Source organism: Tachypleus tridentatus, chromosome 12 (genome assembly GCF_004210375.1).
Source record: "Tachypleus tridentatus isolate NWPU-2018 chromosome 12, ASM421037v1, whole genome shotgun sequence".
In the NCBI taxonomy this organism is placed as follows: Eukaryota; Metazoa; Arthropoda; class Merostomata; order Xiphosura; family Limulidae; genus Tachypleus; species Tachypleus tridentatus.
This window is the reverse complement of record NC_134836.1, coordinates 78,594,293-78,612,553: the sequence shown is the minus strand read 5'-3', so window position 1 is coordinate 78,612,553 and position 18,261 is coordinate 78,594,293. Positions and strand designations below refer to the sequence as shown.

At 35.9% G+C, this 18,261-nt stretch overlaps 1 protein-coding gene across 3 annotated transcripts in view; it reads left to right on the top strand.

The window, feature by feature from the left end:
- LOC143233706 (peroxidase-like) overlaps positions 1-18,261 on the top strand; it is a 107,870-nt gene that overhangs the window by 45,749 nt on the left and 43,860 nt on the right. Inside the window, exon 1 of one of the 3 annotated variants that reach the window (XM_076470234.1) lies at positions 3,274-3,480. The exons of 1 other annotated variant lie outside the window; for it this stretch is intronic. In XM_076470234.1, coding sequence (XP_076326349.1) covers positions 3,473-3,480 — 8 coding nt within the window. In that variant the 5' untranslated portion in view covers positions 3,274-3,472. Of the gene's footprint in view, positions 1-3,273; positions 3,481-15,923; positions 16,078-18,261 lie in introns of those variants that run through there. One more of the 3 variants, XM_076470233.1, reaches the window with a different exon arrangement.

Genomic DNA, 18,261 nt, shown 5'->3' with positions numbered 1-18,261 from the left:
GGAAGCCTCGTGGCGATGGAATGGATCCCACTAAGAAAAATAAAAATGGGAAGACCACTAATAAAGTAAAGAAGGTTCGTCGATGAGGATCTCTGGACTATCGTAGGCTGGGTTGAGGTGGACGATGGCATGGAACAGTCGTGGCCCTGTATTTCAGTCGGAGCTAAGAATAACAAGTAGAAATGCATCAAGATAAAATCAGTCGTATTCCACTTGTGGACAAGACAGCTTGTTTTCTCTCGCTGGTACATTTAATACTGTGTAATGCGTATTTTGTTCAGAAAAAAAGAAGTATCTGTCTCTTCTTCGTTTACAATATTGTTAGTTCTTTGGTGAAGAGATGGCGTGAGTGTAAACCTCTTTCTTGTGGCTCTCTCTGTCTGCTTGTCTTTGTTTCCTCGTCTCTAATAACCTCAGTTAAGACCTTTAGTAGCAAGCCTGTTATATCAAGACAATGACTTACAGAGCACATAAAGAACAAAGAACGCGGTTTTGATACGACTTACCAAAGAATGAAAAAAAAAAAAAAAGCCACATAAACAACACAGTGTAAATTGATTTGGTTTGAATTTCGCGTAAAGCCACACGAAGACTATCTACGCTAGCCGTCCCTAATTTAGCAGTATAAGAGTAGTCATCACCACCCACTGCTATCTCTTGGGCTACTCTTTTACCAACAAACAATGGGATTGACCGTCATATTGTAACGCCTCCACGGCTGAACGGGCGAGCATGTTTGGTGTGATGGGGATTCTAACCTGCGACCCTCAGATTACGAGTCGAGTGCCTTATCCACCTGGCCACAATGTGTAAATGCTTAAAAAATGGACACTGACTTCGTGGTGAACACATGTTGATATATACATAACATAATAGCATGCGGTCATCTCACATGTGAATTTTTCTACGCGTATCGAAATGTTTGGTTTTAACGCATATCTTAGTAGTTTATGAATGCTTAAAGTAGGCCTACATACACGGTATGAAAAAAAAATGTTTTCAAATTTCTAATTTAAATTCCACCTACACCTAGTAGTCAGTAAAACCAAAACTCATAAATCACCACATATTTATTGTTACTTGCGTTGACGTACTTTTATCACAAAGCTCAACGCTGGGTTCTTGCGTTTAGAATTTTGTCTACCTCAGAAAAGCAAACCTCGGATCTCAGTGTTCTTCCTCCTGCTGAGACCCGGCACTCGACTCGTAATCCTAGGATCGCAGGTTCGAATCCCCGTAGCACCAAACATGCTGGCCATTTCAGCCGTGGAAGCGTAAAAAGTTACGGTCAATCCCAGTATTCGTTGGTAAAAGAGTAGCCCAAGAGTTGGTGGTGGGTGGTGATGACTATCTGCCTTCCCTGTGGTCTTACATTGCTAAATTAGGGATGGCTAGCGCAGATAGCCCTCGTGTAACTTTGCGCGAAATTCAATTACAAACAAACAAACTACCTCACCCCCTCAAAAAAGTACCATACAGAAAACAGTTTCTGTTAATTTGTTTTGTTTTTAGTTTATCACTTAGAGACTTTCATAATTCTGACAAATTACTAATGTTACTGTTATAGAAACGATGTTGTCATTCTTGCTGTACTAATAACGCTAAAATTGTTATTAAAACGACGCTAATATATCCCTAAAGACAGCTCTTAACGTTGCTGTGAAATGAATTTATCATTCTTGTTATGTGGTAGTGGTTGACTTTAAAAAATTATGTTAACATTATCACAACTTAAAAGTTCTTAATATTAGGATTTTTGTTACTTTGAATCTATAATTAATATTCATGTGAAATAGATATTCCTAAAGTGTTTGTTAATAGCTAGCATCGTAACGGAAAACGGATTTTGTTTTTGAACAAAATCCATTTTATAAAAGCTAGCCTCAGCGCCATATGAATTACGATGGAATAAATAAAACATAGCGATAATAAGGCTGCCAACATGTACATTACAAGGACCACACGCTGTAAGCTATTATTAAAACTGACATTGTTTACTTTATAAATATTAATTCTACCAAATATACAATTGACAAATACACCACAACATTATTCAAACTGCTTTTATATAAATATTACTGTTATTTCGTACTTAACTTACGGACTACATATCGCCAAGTATTGACGTTACCTACCATTTACCCTACGGACTAGACGTACCGAAATTACTACTAACAACTCTTATTTCCCCTTGGAAAAGACGTAGTGAAATACTTACTTAGAACAGTTATTTGTCCTACGGACCAGTAATATATAGTCAAATTACTAGCTAAAGTTCTTACTTACTATTGTCCATACGCGAAAAAATAGAGTAAAGTTATTATTTTACAACTTACAATGCATGTGGCAACAGACAATGTAGTCCACTACAGCAACATCGTTCTTGCTAGTTTTTAAATAGGACAAATAATCTCTATTAGGAAAAATAGCATCCGACAAGAGTCGTGGTTTAACTTTAAAATAACGTACAATAAATACACGACATCCACCGTGAATATCGTACAATAAATACAGGGCATCCACGTGAATAACGTGCAATAAATACACGACATACACCATGAATAACGTATAATAAATACAGGGCATCCACGTGAATAACGTGCAATAAATACACGACATACACCATGAATAACGTGTAATAAATACAGGACATCCACTGTTTACACTATACATGTAGTGTCAGACACTCTGCTTCAATGTGGAAGTTCAGATCCGATTACGTAATATTCCTTGTCGTTGCACTTAATTACTTATTCCTGGTGCTAGTAATCAGGATTCTGTCAGGTAGAGACAGACAGTATTCTATCAACATTATTCATAGTAACTTTTCGTTGAAATAAGCATTTGATAAGTAAATATAATCTTTGACAAATATATGATAAGGTGAATTTTTTGGTCATATGTATACTTATTAGGTAAAAAGTCACCAGAGGGAGCAAGAAATGGAGTTAATTGTGTTACTGAACGTTTAGACAAACTGGATAGATGGATGCTTATTTAAGAATAATTCTATCTTTAATGACGTTCATTGCTCGATAGTGAGACTATTAGTAATCAGATAGAGTATAACTTTGTTGAACAAGAAAAAACGAGCTAAACGGGACAACTCCGTGCTCAACATATTCTGACTTATCGTGCGCGTATAAATTAGAGAGTATTCCAAAAGTGGGGCAAGAGGTTCTAGTGGGAGAGGAGGGGGTAACGCCTCCTTATCGAACGCTACTTGAGCGGGTGGTGGCATCGTATCTATATAAGACACGAATGCCCTCGGTCCACTAGCATTTTCTCTCGACGTTCACTTTCACTTGTTTTCTCTAAACGAGATCCTCTGAAGTGCCGATTTGGGGACGGTTTGTGTGATTAGTAATTAGCTGTCGTCTTTTTCAAGACAGTTATCTCTTCTGATTCGCGTGTCAGACCCAACTATTAAAGTGTTTTCAAACTCACAGCCCAAAAAAGTATCACAAGAAAGATGTATAGGTGAGTTACGAAGAAATGTTACTAAAATCTAAACTATTGTGGAACTTTGACACTGTTCCCTCAGTAAATGCAGCCTCAAAATATACTGAATCAATTTCACCAAGCAAGCGTCGTGCTGGAACGAACCTATCCTTCTCTGTGTCCGGAAGCACGTGAAAGTGACCTATCTGTTATCGGAATCTCTGTGTCAAAGTTCCATAAAAAAGTGTGGATTTTAGTGTAACTATAATTATTATATTGTGTAACCATCTGCAGATAATTACAGTAGTTGAATTAAAACTATGCAACAGAGGGCGTTGCCTTCCTCACAGTGACTCGAAAGGATGCCAGTAGTTGAGTTGTCGTAAGAATTAGAAATTTTCATAGCTGTTTAGCTGTAAAATTTACTGTAACCGAAAACAACAAAATGCCCATACCTTCTTTAGAGATTGTATAGCGGAACACGTTGTATGTTTATAGCGTAATGTAGCTAGATAGTTCACGTGTGTCATGTGACCCCCAGTAGTGGTGTGAGACGTGCATGTGAGATACAGTAAAGCTAACTTTCTCTGTGTACACGTTAAAAGGTTACTAGGTTACCAGGTGCATCTCTAAAACCAGCTTTTACATAAGAACGTAATGTACTAATGCTAATAGAAAACAATTCAATTTTTTTCTTGCACATTATGTTCTTCATATTGTGATGAAATGAAACTGTTTGTTTTTGTACGGTTTCTACACAATTTTCATTGTGTTATGTTATATGAATCTAAGTATTATGTATTATCAATAAACCATCATTGTTTATGGAGTTCATTAGGTGTTTATACGTATATAAGTTCTCTCTATTGGACTTTATTGGATGTTTAGCCGTAAAATAATCTTATTTTTAAATTAACTTATAGTATATTATAAATTTACATTAAAATTACTCTTTGTTTTCCACACTAAAGTTTACAGTGAAATTGTCTGTATCGAATATAAAAGTGTTTTGGTTTTTTCACTAAAACTGTCTTCCACATCTACGTTTATTTAGGTTATTTTACGCTGAATTTGGCTTACTGTTCATTAAAGTGTTTTACAGTGAAGCCGGCTATCACATTAGGTATTCATTACGTCTTGTACAGAACATGACATACATTTGTTCTGTAGAATGTTTTTACAGTGAAGCCGGCTGTCTCATTAGGTATTTACTAGAATGTTCCATAGTGAAATTGACTTTTCCATTTAGCTCATATAAGACTGTTTCACACTGAAGCCGGCTCTAATATTAGATCTTTATTATAATATATGATAGGAAATCCCAGTTCTGCATTTCTGTTTATTGCGATGTTTCACAATTTAAAATCGTTTTCCGAGAGGCGTTTATTATGCTGCTAACAGATTCTGGTTTAAACAATTCAACATTAATTTTTATTAAAATAGTCATTAATAAATACAGAATGTACATTCAGCTTAGTCACTTAGATCAGAGTGTATATGCAATATGGTTGTCTGGAAGGTGGCTCACTAAAGTCTTTTGTCATTTCGTGTGTTATTTTAATAAATAAATTTTCATTACGTTTGTTTTTTAAGCAAAGGTAACTGACTGTAGTGCATTGTGCTCGAAAATGTATGTTTTTTATGTAATGAATGGGCGCATTTAGTACAATAGAGCGCTCAGCTTCACCAAATAGTTGCGGGAATTTTTTTCCGTTGGATGCCACCGTTACTTGTCATTTCTGAGCGCAAGAAGAGACAACTGAATTGAACGCTTTTCTACAGCTGTAATTTTAATAAGAAATATCAAAGAGGAGATATCAAATTCAAATAAATTTATTCGACATAGTACATAAAGTTGTACGTATATAATGCCAACATTATACATATATATACATATATAAAAACCAAACAACAACAATAAATATATACACAAATATATATTTCTCTCATTCTTCATTTTTCCATTCATGCTCCTATCTTTGAAATATTTTTTCAATGAGTCTATGGAGGAAGATTTTTTTTCGTGAAATTCTCTCATGTTCTTACCAAGTTTTTTCTTAGATTAACCATTAACAACATACGAAAACTGGTGGATTAATGATAATATCGATATGCAATTCTAAAAAGTGTAAGAAATGAATAATTTTCCTGTAACATACGCTAAAAATAAGCATTTTGATTTATATATATCCTACAGTTAATCGTTCAGAAGATACAGAGCACGACAGACAGACAAACGTTTGGCTATTATATATAAACATTTTTCACTGAATCTATATTCCACATGATGTTTTAGTAGGTCGTTTTATAGTAAAGCTGTTTCCCTTAACTGTTTTAATATGACGTTGTAAAGTGAAGTCAGCTTCCATATTGTTGTTTGCTATGGTATTGTACAATGAAGCCATCTCCAACATGACATCGGTTTTCGATGTCGTACAGTAAAGTCGTTTTACAGATAATTATTTATTACAACGTTCTGCACGAGCCAAGTGTCCTAACCACCAGGCCGTGCAAGGCCACTGGTTCTATATAATATTTTAAAGTAAATAAGTATGTAATAGTATTTACACTCTAGTTTATTTTTGTTACATACATCTGTCAACAAGCTTTCTTCTCTCGATACCAAAGCTCATCGGATTGACTTCGTTACAAAACGTAAAGCCTAAGTTTAAACTCTCTTCTTCTATCAGTTACCTACAGGACATTAAGTGATATCATTTCAGATGGTCATGTCTTATTGGTCTCGTCAGTGCTTTTCACATCGTTGTATTACTGGCTCTACACGAATTTCCAATTGTAAGACTGATAATGCAGTTTCAAGTTACATTCTTGTTTGGATAAGTTTTTAGTTTAGAGCCAGAGCTGGGCTATAACATACAATCCTAATTACCTGGAGTCCTTTATTATGAAGACAAATATAATATTATATCTTAATTTTTTATCATATATCGTTTAGTAGTTTTTTGATTGTGATATTACATTATAGCAAAAAGCGTTAATAAGTTAAATGTGTCATTATTTTCTGCTTTAATATATGTTTCAAGTAAGAGTAATGTACACTAGTATTTCAATTACACGTCATTTTATGTTGCGCAACACTGCCGATGAGGCCTTTTGCACAACACCATGCTTTTTTTTTCAATCATTCTATGTTGTGTTTCTGCCAAATCGAACGTGTGCAAAACATAATTTCATATAATACCTACTTTAAACAGGAAAAGCTTACTGGGCCAGTGTTTACCCATTATACACAGAGTAAATTATTTATAGGGCTAGTACAAAGATGACAATTCATATATAAAACAATACACTATTACGCTTCTCCGTCACACCAAACACACTCGCCATTTCAGCCGTCGCAACGTTATAATGTTTCAGTTAATCTCACTATTCGTTGGTAAAAGAATATCTCAAGAGCTGGTGGTGGGTGGTGATGACTAGCTACCTTCCCTCTAGTCTTACACTGCTAAATTAGGAACGTCTAGCGCAGTTAGCCCTCGCGCAGTTTTGTGTGAAATACAAAACAAAACATTACGTTTAAAATAAAAAAAGCCATATAGAAAACACACACTGTGACGAGCAGTTGAAGTGCTGTCAAAAGTAATGAAGTAGATCATCCTCGTGGGTGGGTCTGTGGCACGTGGAAGCTTCTTCCTCTTAAACTCAACTTTTTTTTATCGTCCTACTTTCGTGAATAATGTTGGACTATTAACCGATACCTCGAAGAAGATCCACCTTTTTCAACTTGCTAATCTCAGAAATATTCTTGTGATCTAGTTACTTCAGAAATTTATAAACCAACCTGTTTGAAACAACCAAGCCGTTTCTCAATGTAATGCTTCTAGCAATATTAGGCTCTGGTATTTTGGCTTTCTAATTTCTCCAGGAAGATAAACTTACCTTCAGGGAAAAGCGAAAACCTTCTGGAGAGGAAGTGTGCTTAAGGGAATGGTATTAACCTTAATGAAGGGTTACTTTCTAATTTCCTGGGGGTTATAAATTTACTCTTACGAAACAACCTGAAAAGTATTGGTAAGGATGTTTAGTGAAGAATTGTGTTCTAATTTTCTGTGAAAGATAAACTTCCCATTGTAATTAAAATTGATGGATGTTTAAAGAACAAGGGAGGGTGAGTGATTAATGGAAGACTGCGTTATATTTTCTGGCAGTTATAAATTTACTCTTAGAAAATAATCTGAAAAATATTGGAGGTGTGTTTAGTGAAGTATTGTGTTCTAATCTGTGGAAGATGAATTTACCCTTAAAGGAAAGCTCAGCATTTTGAAAGAGTGCTTATTGAAGGATTATGTTCTAAGCGTTTTAGAACACACAACTACAAATGAGAGAAAATACTGAAATATTAAAATCAACCTGTTTTAGAATATAAGCCTGTCTTAACAGGACAACACAACTAAACGTTTAGATAAAATATTTATTAACTGATTACGTTCCATTATACATAAACTACACGTTTTGACAGAAGATTTCTGACGTTAGGAAGGGAGGGGGCGCTTATAGTAGTATTCGCCAATTACTTGAAAGTAAGTATATAAGTCTTATGTGTGATAAATTAAACATTTCAGTGTGCTGCTTCTACTAAAGTTATGGTTGAATTATTTGAGAGGTATAAAGAAACCTAAACCTTTTGATAGGTGTCTTAATTGTAGAATAAAAAGGTCGGGTTATGTCATTCATTGTTTTATAAGTTCTATATTTATGCTAATATTAAATAACACCTATCCAGCAGTTGGAGTATAAAAGACTCACAATATCCCACAGATATTGGCGAATATACCATCTCCGAATTAATTTACTGTTTGTCTTTTTCTCAACCCACCCACCACACCAGTGGCTCAGTAATATGTTTGAAGGCTTATAACACTAAAACTCTTGTTTTGAAACCCATTGTGTAACGTTGTGCTTAACAACCTTGTCAACAATGGCGAACTGTAAACGTGTACGTATGATTGCACACGATAAAACTTCGTCCGAAACACATGTTTAACAAAGACACTGCTGGAAAGTTACAAGAAGGTATATTCTAGACAAATTAACGACAAACGCTGTCTGATTTATGTGTTTCAGTAGGTGGTTAAATCTAGATGGTGATGACGAAACAACACTAATCTGACTCTTGTATGTGCTTTCAGACAATAACATGGCATACTCCATCTGATCTGCCAATGACAGACTTAGAAAGGTCCATTATAGATTCACATCATGTCACCAGATGATAACCAAGTTATAATCGTCAGTAGGGTGCGCGACAACACAATGAACTCTACATGCTATAAGGAAAAGCATAAAGAGTGGCCCAGGTCAAATGATCGCAACTGTTGCAGGACATATGCAAGTGTGTTCCAATACACCACCAGAGAGCATCTTCATAGTAGAGACTACAGTGTTAGAGAAGCTTGATGGAAGACTCTCCACATACCAGACAATATTATATATCAGCAACAGTGAGCATCAAACCCTCTTGCATTTTGGAACATTAACTTTTGCGACGAATCCAAATTTATATAACTCTCCGATAGAGAACGCACGTTGGTTTGGTGACAGTTTTTTCTGGAAATTTCGTTGAAATCTCTTCAAGTAAAAAAAAAATACGACCTTTCCATCAAGTAGTCGTGGACAAGGTTGTTATTTTTCTATTGAATGAATGCAAAACGTCTGTCATCAAATAGTCACCTACATGGCTAAGTGTGTTAAGGCGTTCGAATCGTAATCCGAGGGTCGCGGGTTCGAATTCCGGTCGCACCAAACATGCCCGCCCTTTTAGCCGTGGGGGCGGTATAATGTTACAGTCAATCCCATTATTCGTTGGTAAAAGAGTTGCCCCAAGATTTGGCAGTGGGTGGTGATGACTAGCTGCCTTCTTACACTGCTAAATTAGGGACGGCTAGCGCAGATAGCCCTCGAGTAGCTTTGTGCGAAATTCAAAACAAACAAACAAACACCTACAAGGCTGTTATTCTTCCATTGGATGAATTCAACACGTATGTCATCAAGTGGTCATGTGCAAGATTAATAACCCTTTACACTGATTTATCTTTACAGTTGTTCATTTCTTCTGGCGGTGTGGGCGTTTCTTATGCCGATATTTGTGACATCAAATTCTGTAATTTTTTCCACTATTATTATTATTTCATACAGGAGAGCATCTCTCTCTTTTCTTCCATTTTATTGTTGTTGTTTTTTTCAAATTTGACAAATCTTTGATTTTATTTAAATCTTTCTTAATCTTTCACGCGTTACCAACATGAACATCATGCTAAGTACTTAAGCAGATCGTTTAAAAACGTGACATAATCAATTTCCGTTGTATCGACATTTAACCACTGTAAGTGTAACATTTTAACCCATAATTTCCGATTTCAAGAAATTCGAATGAGATATAAGATAATATAATAGTGGTTATTCCTATATTCAATAGTAGATGAGTTCAGAGCCAAATAGACAGGCTCGTAAATCGTTTCAATAGATACAAAACAATAGTACCTGCGTATATAAACCTGTTGTTTGGAGTTTTGGTTTTGTATTGTTGTCCAATAGAAGTCGGAAGAATGGTGCATGAGACCTGGATTCATCAGATAACGCTCATGTTATACGTCGTAACAGCGTTCATATCAATCTCGATGCTGTAGCGCTAAGTAGAAACAGTGAATAAAGTAGATAAGATATGAGAGAACATAATACTGAATTAAAACAGTCGAAAATTACTGTTCAGTTTGGTTCGATTCGAATTTCGCCCAGAACTAAACGAGGGTTATCTGCGCTATTTGCCCCTAATTTAACAGTGAAAGACTGGAAAGAAAGAATCTAGTCATCATCACCCACCGCTATCCCTTGAGCTACTCTTTTACCACTGAATATGGGATTGAGCATAACATTATAACGCCCCCGCGGTTGAGATGGTGAGTATGTCTCGTGGGATGAAGATTTGAGCCTACGATCCGCAGATTTTAGCCAAGCGCATTTACCACCTGGAAACAAAGTTCAGAACAATTATCTTAAACTTCAAAATTAAAAAACTTCAATTGTGACCAGAATAAGGGCGAGCACACATGGCTTAGGACCATTCTGCTCCTGATTTTCCACCTACTCCGATCTGCTGCTACTCTAAATTTAAATATCTGCTTATATACTTATATAACCAACGCTCCATGGAAACAAGTAATACTAACCAACTGAGTTGTTCATTTATGACAGGGCGTAGGTTTGTCCTATTGAAGATTTTTTGACTTTGGAGTTCCGAGTTCGAATCCTTTGATATCACAAAATATTCTCCGTACTTTGAGTTGTGAGTACGTTGTAAGATTGGCAGTCAGTCCATTAGCTTGGATGGTGAGCAGTGGGGTGATGTTGGCTGGCTGTCTTCCCGCTTCTCAGGGGTTGAAATTGGGGACACCGACAGATAAACATAGTAACTTCGCAATGTATACTAATTCTAAATCATTTACGCGAGCCTGGAAGAAGCCAAACGTAATGTATTGGGAAGAACACATTCATTGTCAGAAAGCTAAACACATCATGAGTCATTTCTTCGTTAACGGACTTATAAATATATATTTATTGGATTGAATTTCGCGCAAAGCTACACAAGGACTATCTGTGATAACTGTTCCTGATTTAGCAATGTAAGACTAGAGGGAAGACAGCTAGTCATCACCACCCACCATTAACTCTTGAGCTACTATTTTAAGAAATAATAGTGGGATTAACTGTCACATTATAACGCTTCCATGGCTGAAAGGGCCAGCATGTTTGGTGTGACGAGGTTTTGAACTCGCGACCTTCATATTACGAGTCGAGCGCCCTAACCACCTGGCCATATTGGGCCAACTAGGAAGTCTTGAAAATATTCGGTATATATAGGATCTCTGTAACAAAGGTAGACAAATCAATTGTCTAAGAGATAAAAACAAAACCGTTAAAAGAATATACACAATTTTTTATTAGGCTATGATTAATTACACAATGAAAAATTGTGGCCTAACCGTTAGAGAAAATTGTGAGAGATTAATTAAAACCGTATAAATATCACTGCTGTCACTCTTCTTCAGCTATGGTATCGATACTTAGATACGTTGGGATCGCGAGTCCTGAAAATCAAAACAGGTTTGAAAACTTCCAAAACTAAAATTCGGGGTTTGATCCCCCTGTGATGGGCAGAACTCAAATATCTAATTGCGTGGCTTTATGCTAAAACAAATCACATACACACTAAAACAATTTACTGCACTAAAAACTTATAAATATACTCACTTCAGTAAGTATTTAAAATGGAATATGCTAAGTAATATTATTTAGGCTCATCGATTTAAATTATCCCCATTCCCACTTCCCCACTTAGAGAGTCCGACATGGCCAGGTGGTTTAGGCACTTGACTTGTAATCAGAGGGTAACGGGTTTGAATCCCCGTCACACTAAACATATTCGCCCTCTCAGCCGTGGGGCGTTATAATGTGACGGTCAATCCCACTGTTCGTTGGTAAAAGAGTATCCCAAGAATTGGCAGTGAGTGGTGGTAACTAGCTGCCTTCCGTCTGTCTAGTCTTAGACTGCTAAATTAGGGACGGCTAGCGCAGATAGCCCTCGTGTAGCTTTGCGCGAAATTCAAAACAAAACAAATCAAACTCTACTTAAAGAGGTTTGTGACGATTTTCCCTCCGCCGATAACTACTTACAATTTTTGTTTAGAATTTTTAACAATTCAATTATGATTTAGTGGTTACTGTTCCGAAATAGGGCCCAAGGTTCGAGACGTGATTCTACCAAACTCACGTTGCATTTTTAAGGACAGATATACACGAGCGAGACATGACCTGTCTATTACATTATTACACAAATGAACAAATAAGGAAACACGTATCTTATTGTACATTGAGCTTAACGTATATTGCGAAATGAAAATATTTAATATTAATATATTGCAATCTCATATCTAGGGAATTTTAAAAATAGATAGAATTAAAAATAAACAAACTCAAAACTTTAAACCATTATTCACTTAATGTAAAAACCATTTCGCCAAGTTTTGATTTTTTTGCAAGGAAATTTCATGTTCATTAATAATTGCTTATATCATTGCCCCACTCCATGGCTCAGCGGTATGTCTGCGGACTTACAACGCTAAAAACCGGGTTTTGATACCCGTGGTGGTCAGAGCACAGATAGCCCATTGAGTAGCTTTGTGCTTAATTCAAAACAGCAGCAACAGATTAAGCATCCGCTAAATAAAAAAAAAAAAATGCTACCCTGTCGTTTGTCAACGTATAACGTTATCAAGATGTTTAAACAGATACAATTTAATGGAAAATAAAATTAAACATTCAGTCGCTAGCAACTGGCACAGGGGGCGCTTGTCACGACTCTGTCTGATACTGTACCAATGGTGTCTTGAAAAATCCGAACAAAAAACTTCCTGCGTCCCTTGGCTCGAGCCCCGAATCTTTTAAGCACTTAGCACCACTTCTTACCGGTGAGTTAAACTGTTACAAAGTTAGCAGTCCAAAAATGGAACATTATACGGAGATTTAAACAACACAATTAATAACCTGGTACACAACGCTTAGCCTAAGCACCGCTAACCTCAGGATAAAGCTACTATCATGAAGGTAGTTGCTAATATAAATATCTGATAGAGAATGCTGTTCTTAGTTATATCAGAATTAAATATCAACTCAGTAATACAAACAAACAAATGATATACAACAACAGAATTATGCTAAAGACATGGAGTACCACAGTAGAAATATACTAAATACGAGGTCTGTTAAAAAAAATACGCGGACTGTTTGAATTGCGCGGCTCCAGTTGGTTTCAGGGGAATTCGCTTGGTGTCGCTAGGTTCGCACAGATCAGCTGATTACGACGCCATTTCTCGATTGCAGATATCTTTATTTGTGTATTAGCTACGCGGTTTTAAGTGAAGTGCGATTTTTTCGTTTGGCGGATTTCAGAATGAATGACCTGAAGAAGCAACGACTTGCTGTGAAATTTTGTGTTAAACTTGGAAAATCTGCGACTGAAACTTTTGCTATGCTTAACACGGCTTACGGTGATGTTGCTATGAAACGTACGGCATGTTTCAAGTGGCATGAACGTTTTAAGGATGGTCGACAGTCCATTGAAGATGATGAGCGTCCTGGACGTCCTTCCACGTCAACTGACGACCCACACGTCGACAAAATCAATACCCTGGTGCGGTCAAATCGACGTCTGACTGTCAGGAGCTTGATGAAGAGTGTGGGATATCAGTTGGATCTTGTTACGAGATTTTGACCGAAAAATTGAAGATGCACCGCGTTGCTGCGAAATTTGTGCTTAAGAACTCGTGAGTTTTTGGCCAAACACTCGATCACTGTTCTTAACCACCCCACTTACTCACCTGACCTTGTTCCTTGCGATTTTTTTTTTATTTCCCAAACTCAAAAGACCGTTGAAAGGAAGAAGATTTGAGACGATTCCCGAGATTAAGGCAAATGCGACGAAGGAGTTGGAGGACATTACAAAAAAAGCGCACAGGACTGTTTCAACAAGTGGAAACACCTTTGGGATAAGTGTGTGCATTAGGGAGTAGAGTACTTTGAAGGGGTCCCAGACCTGTAACTTCTAAATAAAGTACATTTTGTTTTATGACGTCAGTCCGCGTATTTTTTGAACAGCCCTCGTATATGGTGTACAACAGCAGAATTAGTATAAAGATATGGTATGCTACAGTACCAGCTATGGAGTACCACCGTAGAATTACACTAAATATATGGTATACAACAGTAGAAATAGAATAAAGATATGGTATACAACAGTAGAAATAGAATAAAGATATGGTATACAACAGTAGAAATAGAATAAAGATATGGTATACAACAGTATAATTATACTAAAGATAAAATGTAAAACAGTGGAATAAGAGTAAAGATATGGTATACAACAGTAGAATTACAGTAAATATACGGTACACAACAGTAGAATTACAGTAAATATACGGTACACAACAGTAAAATTACAGTAAAAATATGGGATATAACAATAGAATTACAATAAACACGTGGTATACAATAGCAAAATTACAGTAAACATGTGGTATACAACAACAGAAATTCAAGACTGAAAACGAGAATAATTATCGTTAAGTTATAATAATGACCAATGATATAATATAGTGTAGAACAGTAACACTGAGGAGTGAATGTTTGATAACGCAGAAGAGTATATAATATTCTACTTGCCATCAGTCTTGTTTATCCTTTCTTCCAGTCATAATACGGTTTCAACAGTTATACGGGTATTTTCGAAGATTAGGAAATCGTATCGATTCTCAATAAATTATTTCCGCTCTGAGTAATAAGTGGTAATGACCTATACTTCATGACAGTTCCTGTAGATAGAGAAACATAATGTTTCCATGTACTTAAGATACAACTGTAACATAAATTATAATTAAATAAAAAATGTGATTTTCTCACTGGTTGTACATTCTTTAGTTTGAGAAGTTTGAGTTCGTAACGTAAAAAAATGTAGTTTCATTGACTGGTGCCGGAACTGTGTGTGCAGGGTGGCTTAGAAGAGCCAAGTTCAGTACTGAAGGGAATGATGATAAACGCTGGACGTAATTACTTCAAGAAACAGATTTGGTTCAGTAGTTTCATACGGATGGTAATAGCGCGTTAGCGATTCGCAGAGGTTGTTACGTATTAAAGATGAACTAAATGGAATTATAACGCAATTGGTGTACGTATAATTAGAACATATACACAGTTTGTGAAATCGAAGCTATTAACCTACTGGCATCAACATTCGGTATTAATAACCTGATGAACTTAATGGCATAGATTCTGTTGCTTGGTAATAGTGTATTTCATTCTCTCTTTTTAAATCACTTTACATTTCTTTAACTTCCTGTTATTCTGTTCTTGTTGTTTTTAAATTACTTTGTTCACCGATATATTGTCTGTTTATCGATCTCTTTGTCTTTATTATGTCTTTTTTTTCCATCTGATAATCTATCTATTTGCTTGTATTCTAATCAAGCTCCGTATTTATCTCTCATTTGTATGTTAACCGTTTAGCCAACTAGGTGCTACTTTCTACCTTCTACACTGGCAGAAGGCCAAGGTATGTTTTTGAAATTATCGCCTTAATAAACTTCCTATGGCCAAAGAGAGCAATGTCCGTGTGAGCTGTCAGTTTACTGTGCTGATGGACTACGTCGGTGTCACTAATTTCTCTCACCCGGGTACTATGTTAAGGGTATTTCCCGAATATAATACTTCATTGATATCATTTGTTATTATTGTTTAGATCTGCCTGAATTCACATGTTATTTTGTGGTAAAGAGCACGTGCTACCTGATGGCCGTAATCCATGCGGTTCTTCACGCACCACTATAAACTACCAATGGGGTCATGAAGCCAAAATAAAATAACACAAGTACAGAACTAGCGAATTAGAACACTAGGACTATCTTTGCCTCAAGGTAACAGGTACGAGGCTTAACTGTGGAGGTCGAGAGTGTCTAAATTAAAGGAGTTTGGATTTAGCGAGAACGTGATATTCCAAACCTTAGGGAAGACCGGTGTATCAGTGATAGAAGTCAAGATGATACTAGAGTACAAGTTTTGTGTTATCGTGTAAGTTCTAACATTACTGTTGTTATCATTTCGTTTACAGTTTGTCTAATGTATGCATCCCACCAGGAAATATTAAGCCTTTCACGGTTTCGAATTTTCATGTTTTTTTCCTTAGGATTTTATCAATATATGTTAATTCTAATTGAAACGGATATAGATATAGTTAAGTAGTTATCTAGAATTTTTTAATTTATTAGCGATAAATACTTTTCGCTAAAATAGCACTAAAATAGTGTTAATAGTTTCTAAACACGAGGACAAATCACAGAGACCTTCAGTCAAAAAAACAAAATTCATTTTATAATCACTTTAATCAAAAACAACAAAGCTCATGGCTGACTGGCTAAAAATCGAAGTATTACTTAACCCTACTCCAAGTACTGATAAGCTCAGAATAAAGCTACTAACGTCAAAATAATTGTTAATATCAATATCTGATAAAGCATGCTGCTCTTACTTATATCATTAATAACTATCAACTCAGTAATACGTAATAACTAAATATTATTGTTATTACGCTTTCAATTATAATGATTATAATCCATTTATTCGTCTGTTATATATCCTCGCTGTTAGTAATATTTTCGGCAGATAGCCCTTGTGTAGTTTTGCACGAAATTCAAAAACAAACAAACAAATAGTATACAGCAACAGAGTTACACTGAAGATACGGTATCGAATAGCAGAATTACACTTAATTCACAATATATTAAACAGTAGATTTACAGTAAAGATATCTAGTACAACAATGCCCAATTTGTTGCGACCAATTCAAGGTTTAATATCCCTAGTTTAGAAGGGATTAAATCTAAAAAATAATTAATTTATGTTACGCTATTCTTGAGCACCATTTTAAATTATTTTTTTCTTTCTGGTTCAGTTGAAAAACCGTCCCATATCTTCAGTCGTTTTTGTTAATGAGTGGTTTTCGAGGTCAACCACACCTTATGTAGGCAAGATGGCACAATACTTAAATTCAGATAAAGTGTTAATAATTTCACAATCTGACTTGTTTTTTATATTCTTTTCTTACTATTTTCTATCAATTAATTTACACACAATATATATAATCGAATTCGCGTACAAGCATAGCCTGGGGTGGGGATTAATGATTCTCTAAATGTCAAATCTCCGTCGCACCAAACATGCTTGCCCTTTTCAGCTGTGAGGGCGTTATGATGTTTCGGTCTATTCCACTATTCGTTGTTAAAAGAGTAGACCAAGAGTTGGTGATCGATGGAGATGCCTTCCCTCTATTCTTTCACTGCTGAATTAGGGACGGATAGCGCACAGAGTCCTCGTGTAACTTCACGCGAAATTCAAAACAACCATAAATTTATAATACTATTCACAGTGATCTACGGCACGTATCACTTGTACGTACAGTAATGGTGGTCATAAATGTAATTTATAAAACAAACACACTACGTTTGTTATAAAACACTTGTTGGCAAACCACTAAAGCTATCTCTCACTTTATTACAGCTACGAACTGTTAACATTAAAGGCGTCTCTCTGTATTACAGCTACGTATCGTTAACATTAAAGTTGTCTCTCTCTGTATTACAGATACATATATTTAACGTTAAAGTTGTCTCTCTCTGTATTACAGATACATGTATTGAACATTAAAGGTGTCTCTCTCTGTATTACAGTTACGTATTGTTTTATAGTGACACAAAAATCAATTATTCAATTTAAAATTTGTATTTCAAATCTAAAATACATTTTTTTTTTTTACATGGGCTAAACGTCAGGTCAGAGTACACTAGTGTTCAGGCATAGCCTTTCTAATTTAGAACTGATGGCCAAATGAGTGACAGCCAAACAGCAGTACCTGCCGCCTACATGGCTACTCTTAAATGAATAGCGAGATTGACTGTCACACGTATAATTCCCTCGCAGTTACTATTGTGGAGCATGTTCAAGAGAAGATCGATCCTCAAGCCTTGGACCTTCAGATCTGCTGTTGTCGTATTAACAACTATGCCATGCCATTCGATTCTTCATTTCATAAACTTTAAATACGAAATAACTGCACACCAGCTGTTGAAGTCGCTAAATAAACATTTAGTGAACCTGATCCATTAATTTTGTTTCCATAATGTTGCGTTTATTTTCAGACCTATTTGAAGCACTTGTGTTTCAAATGAGATAATTGTATTAAATGACCCGTTGAATGGC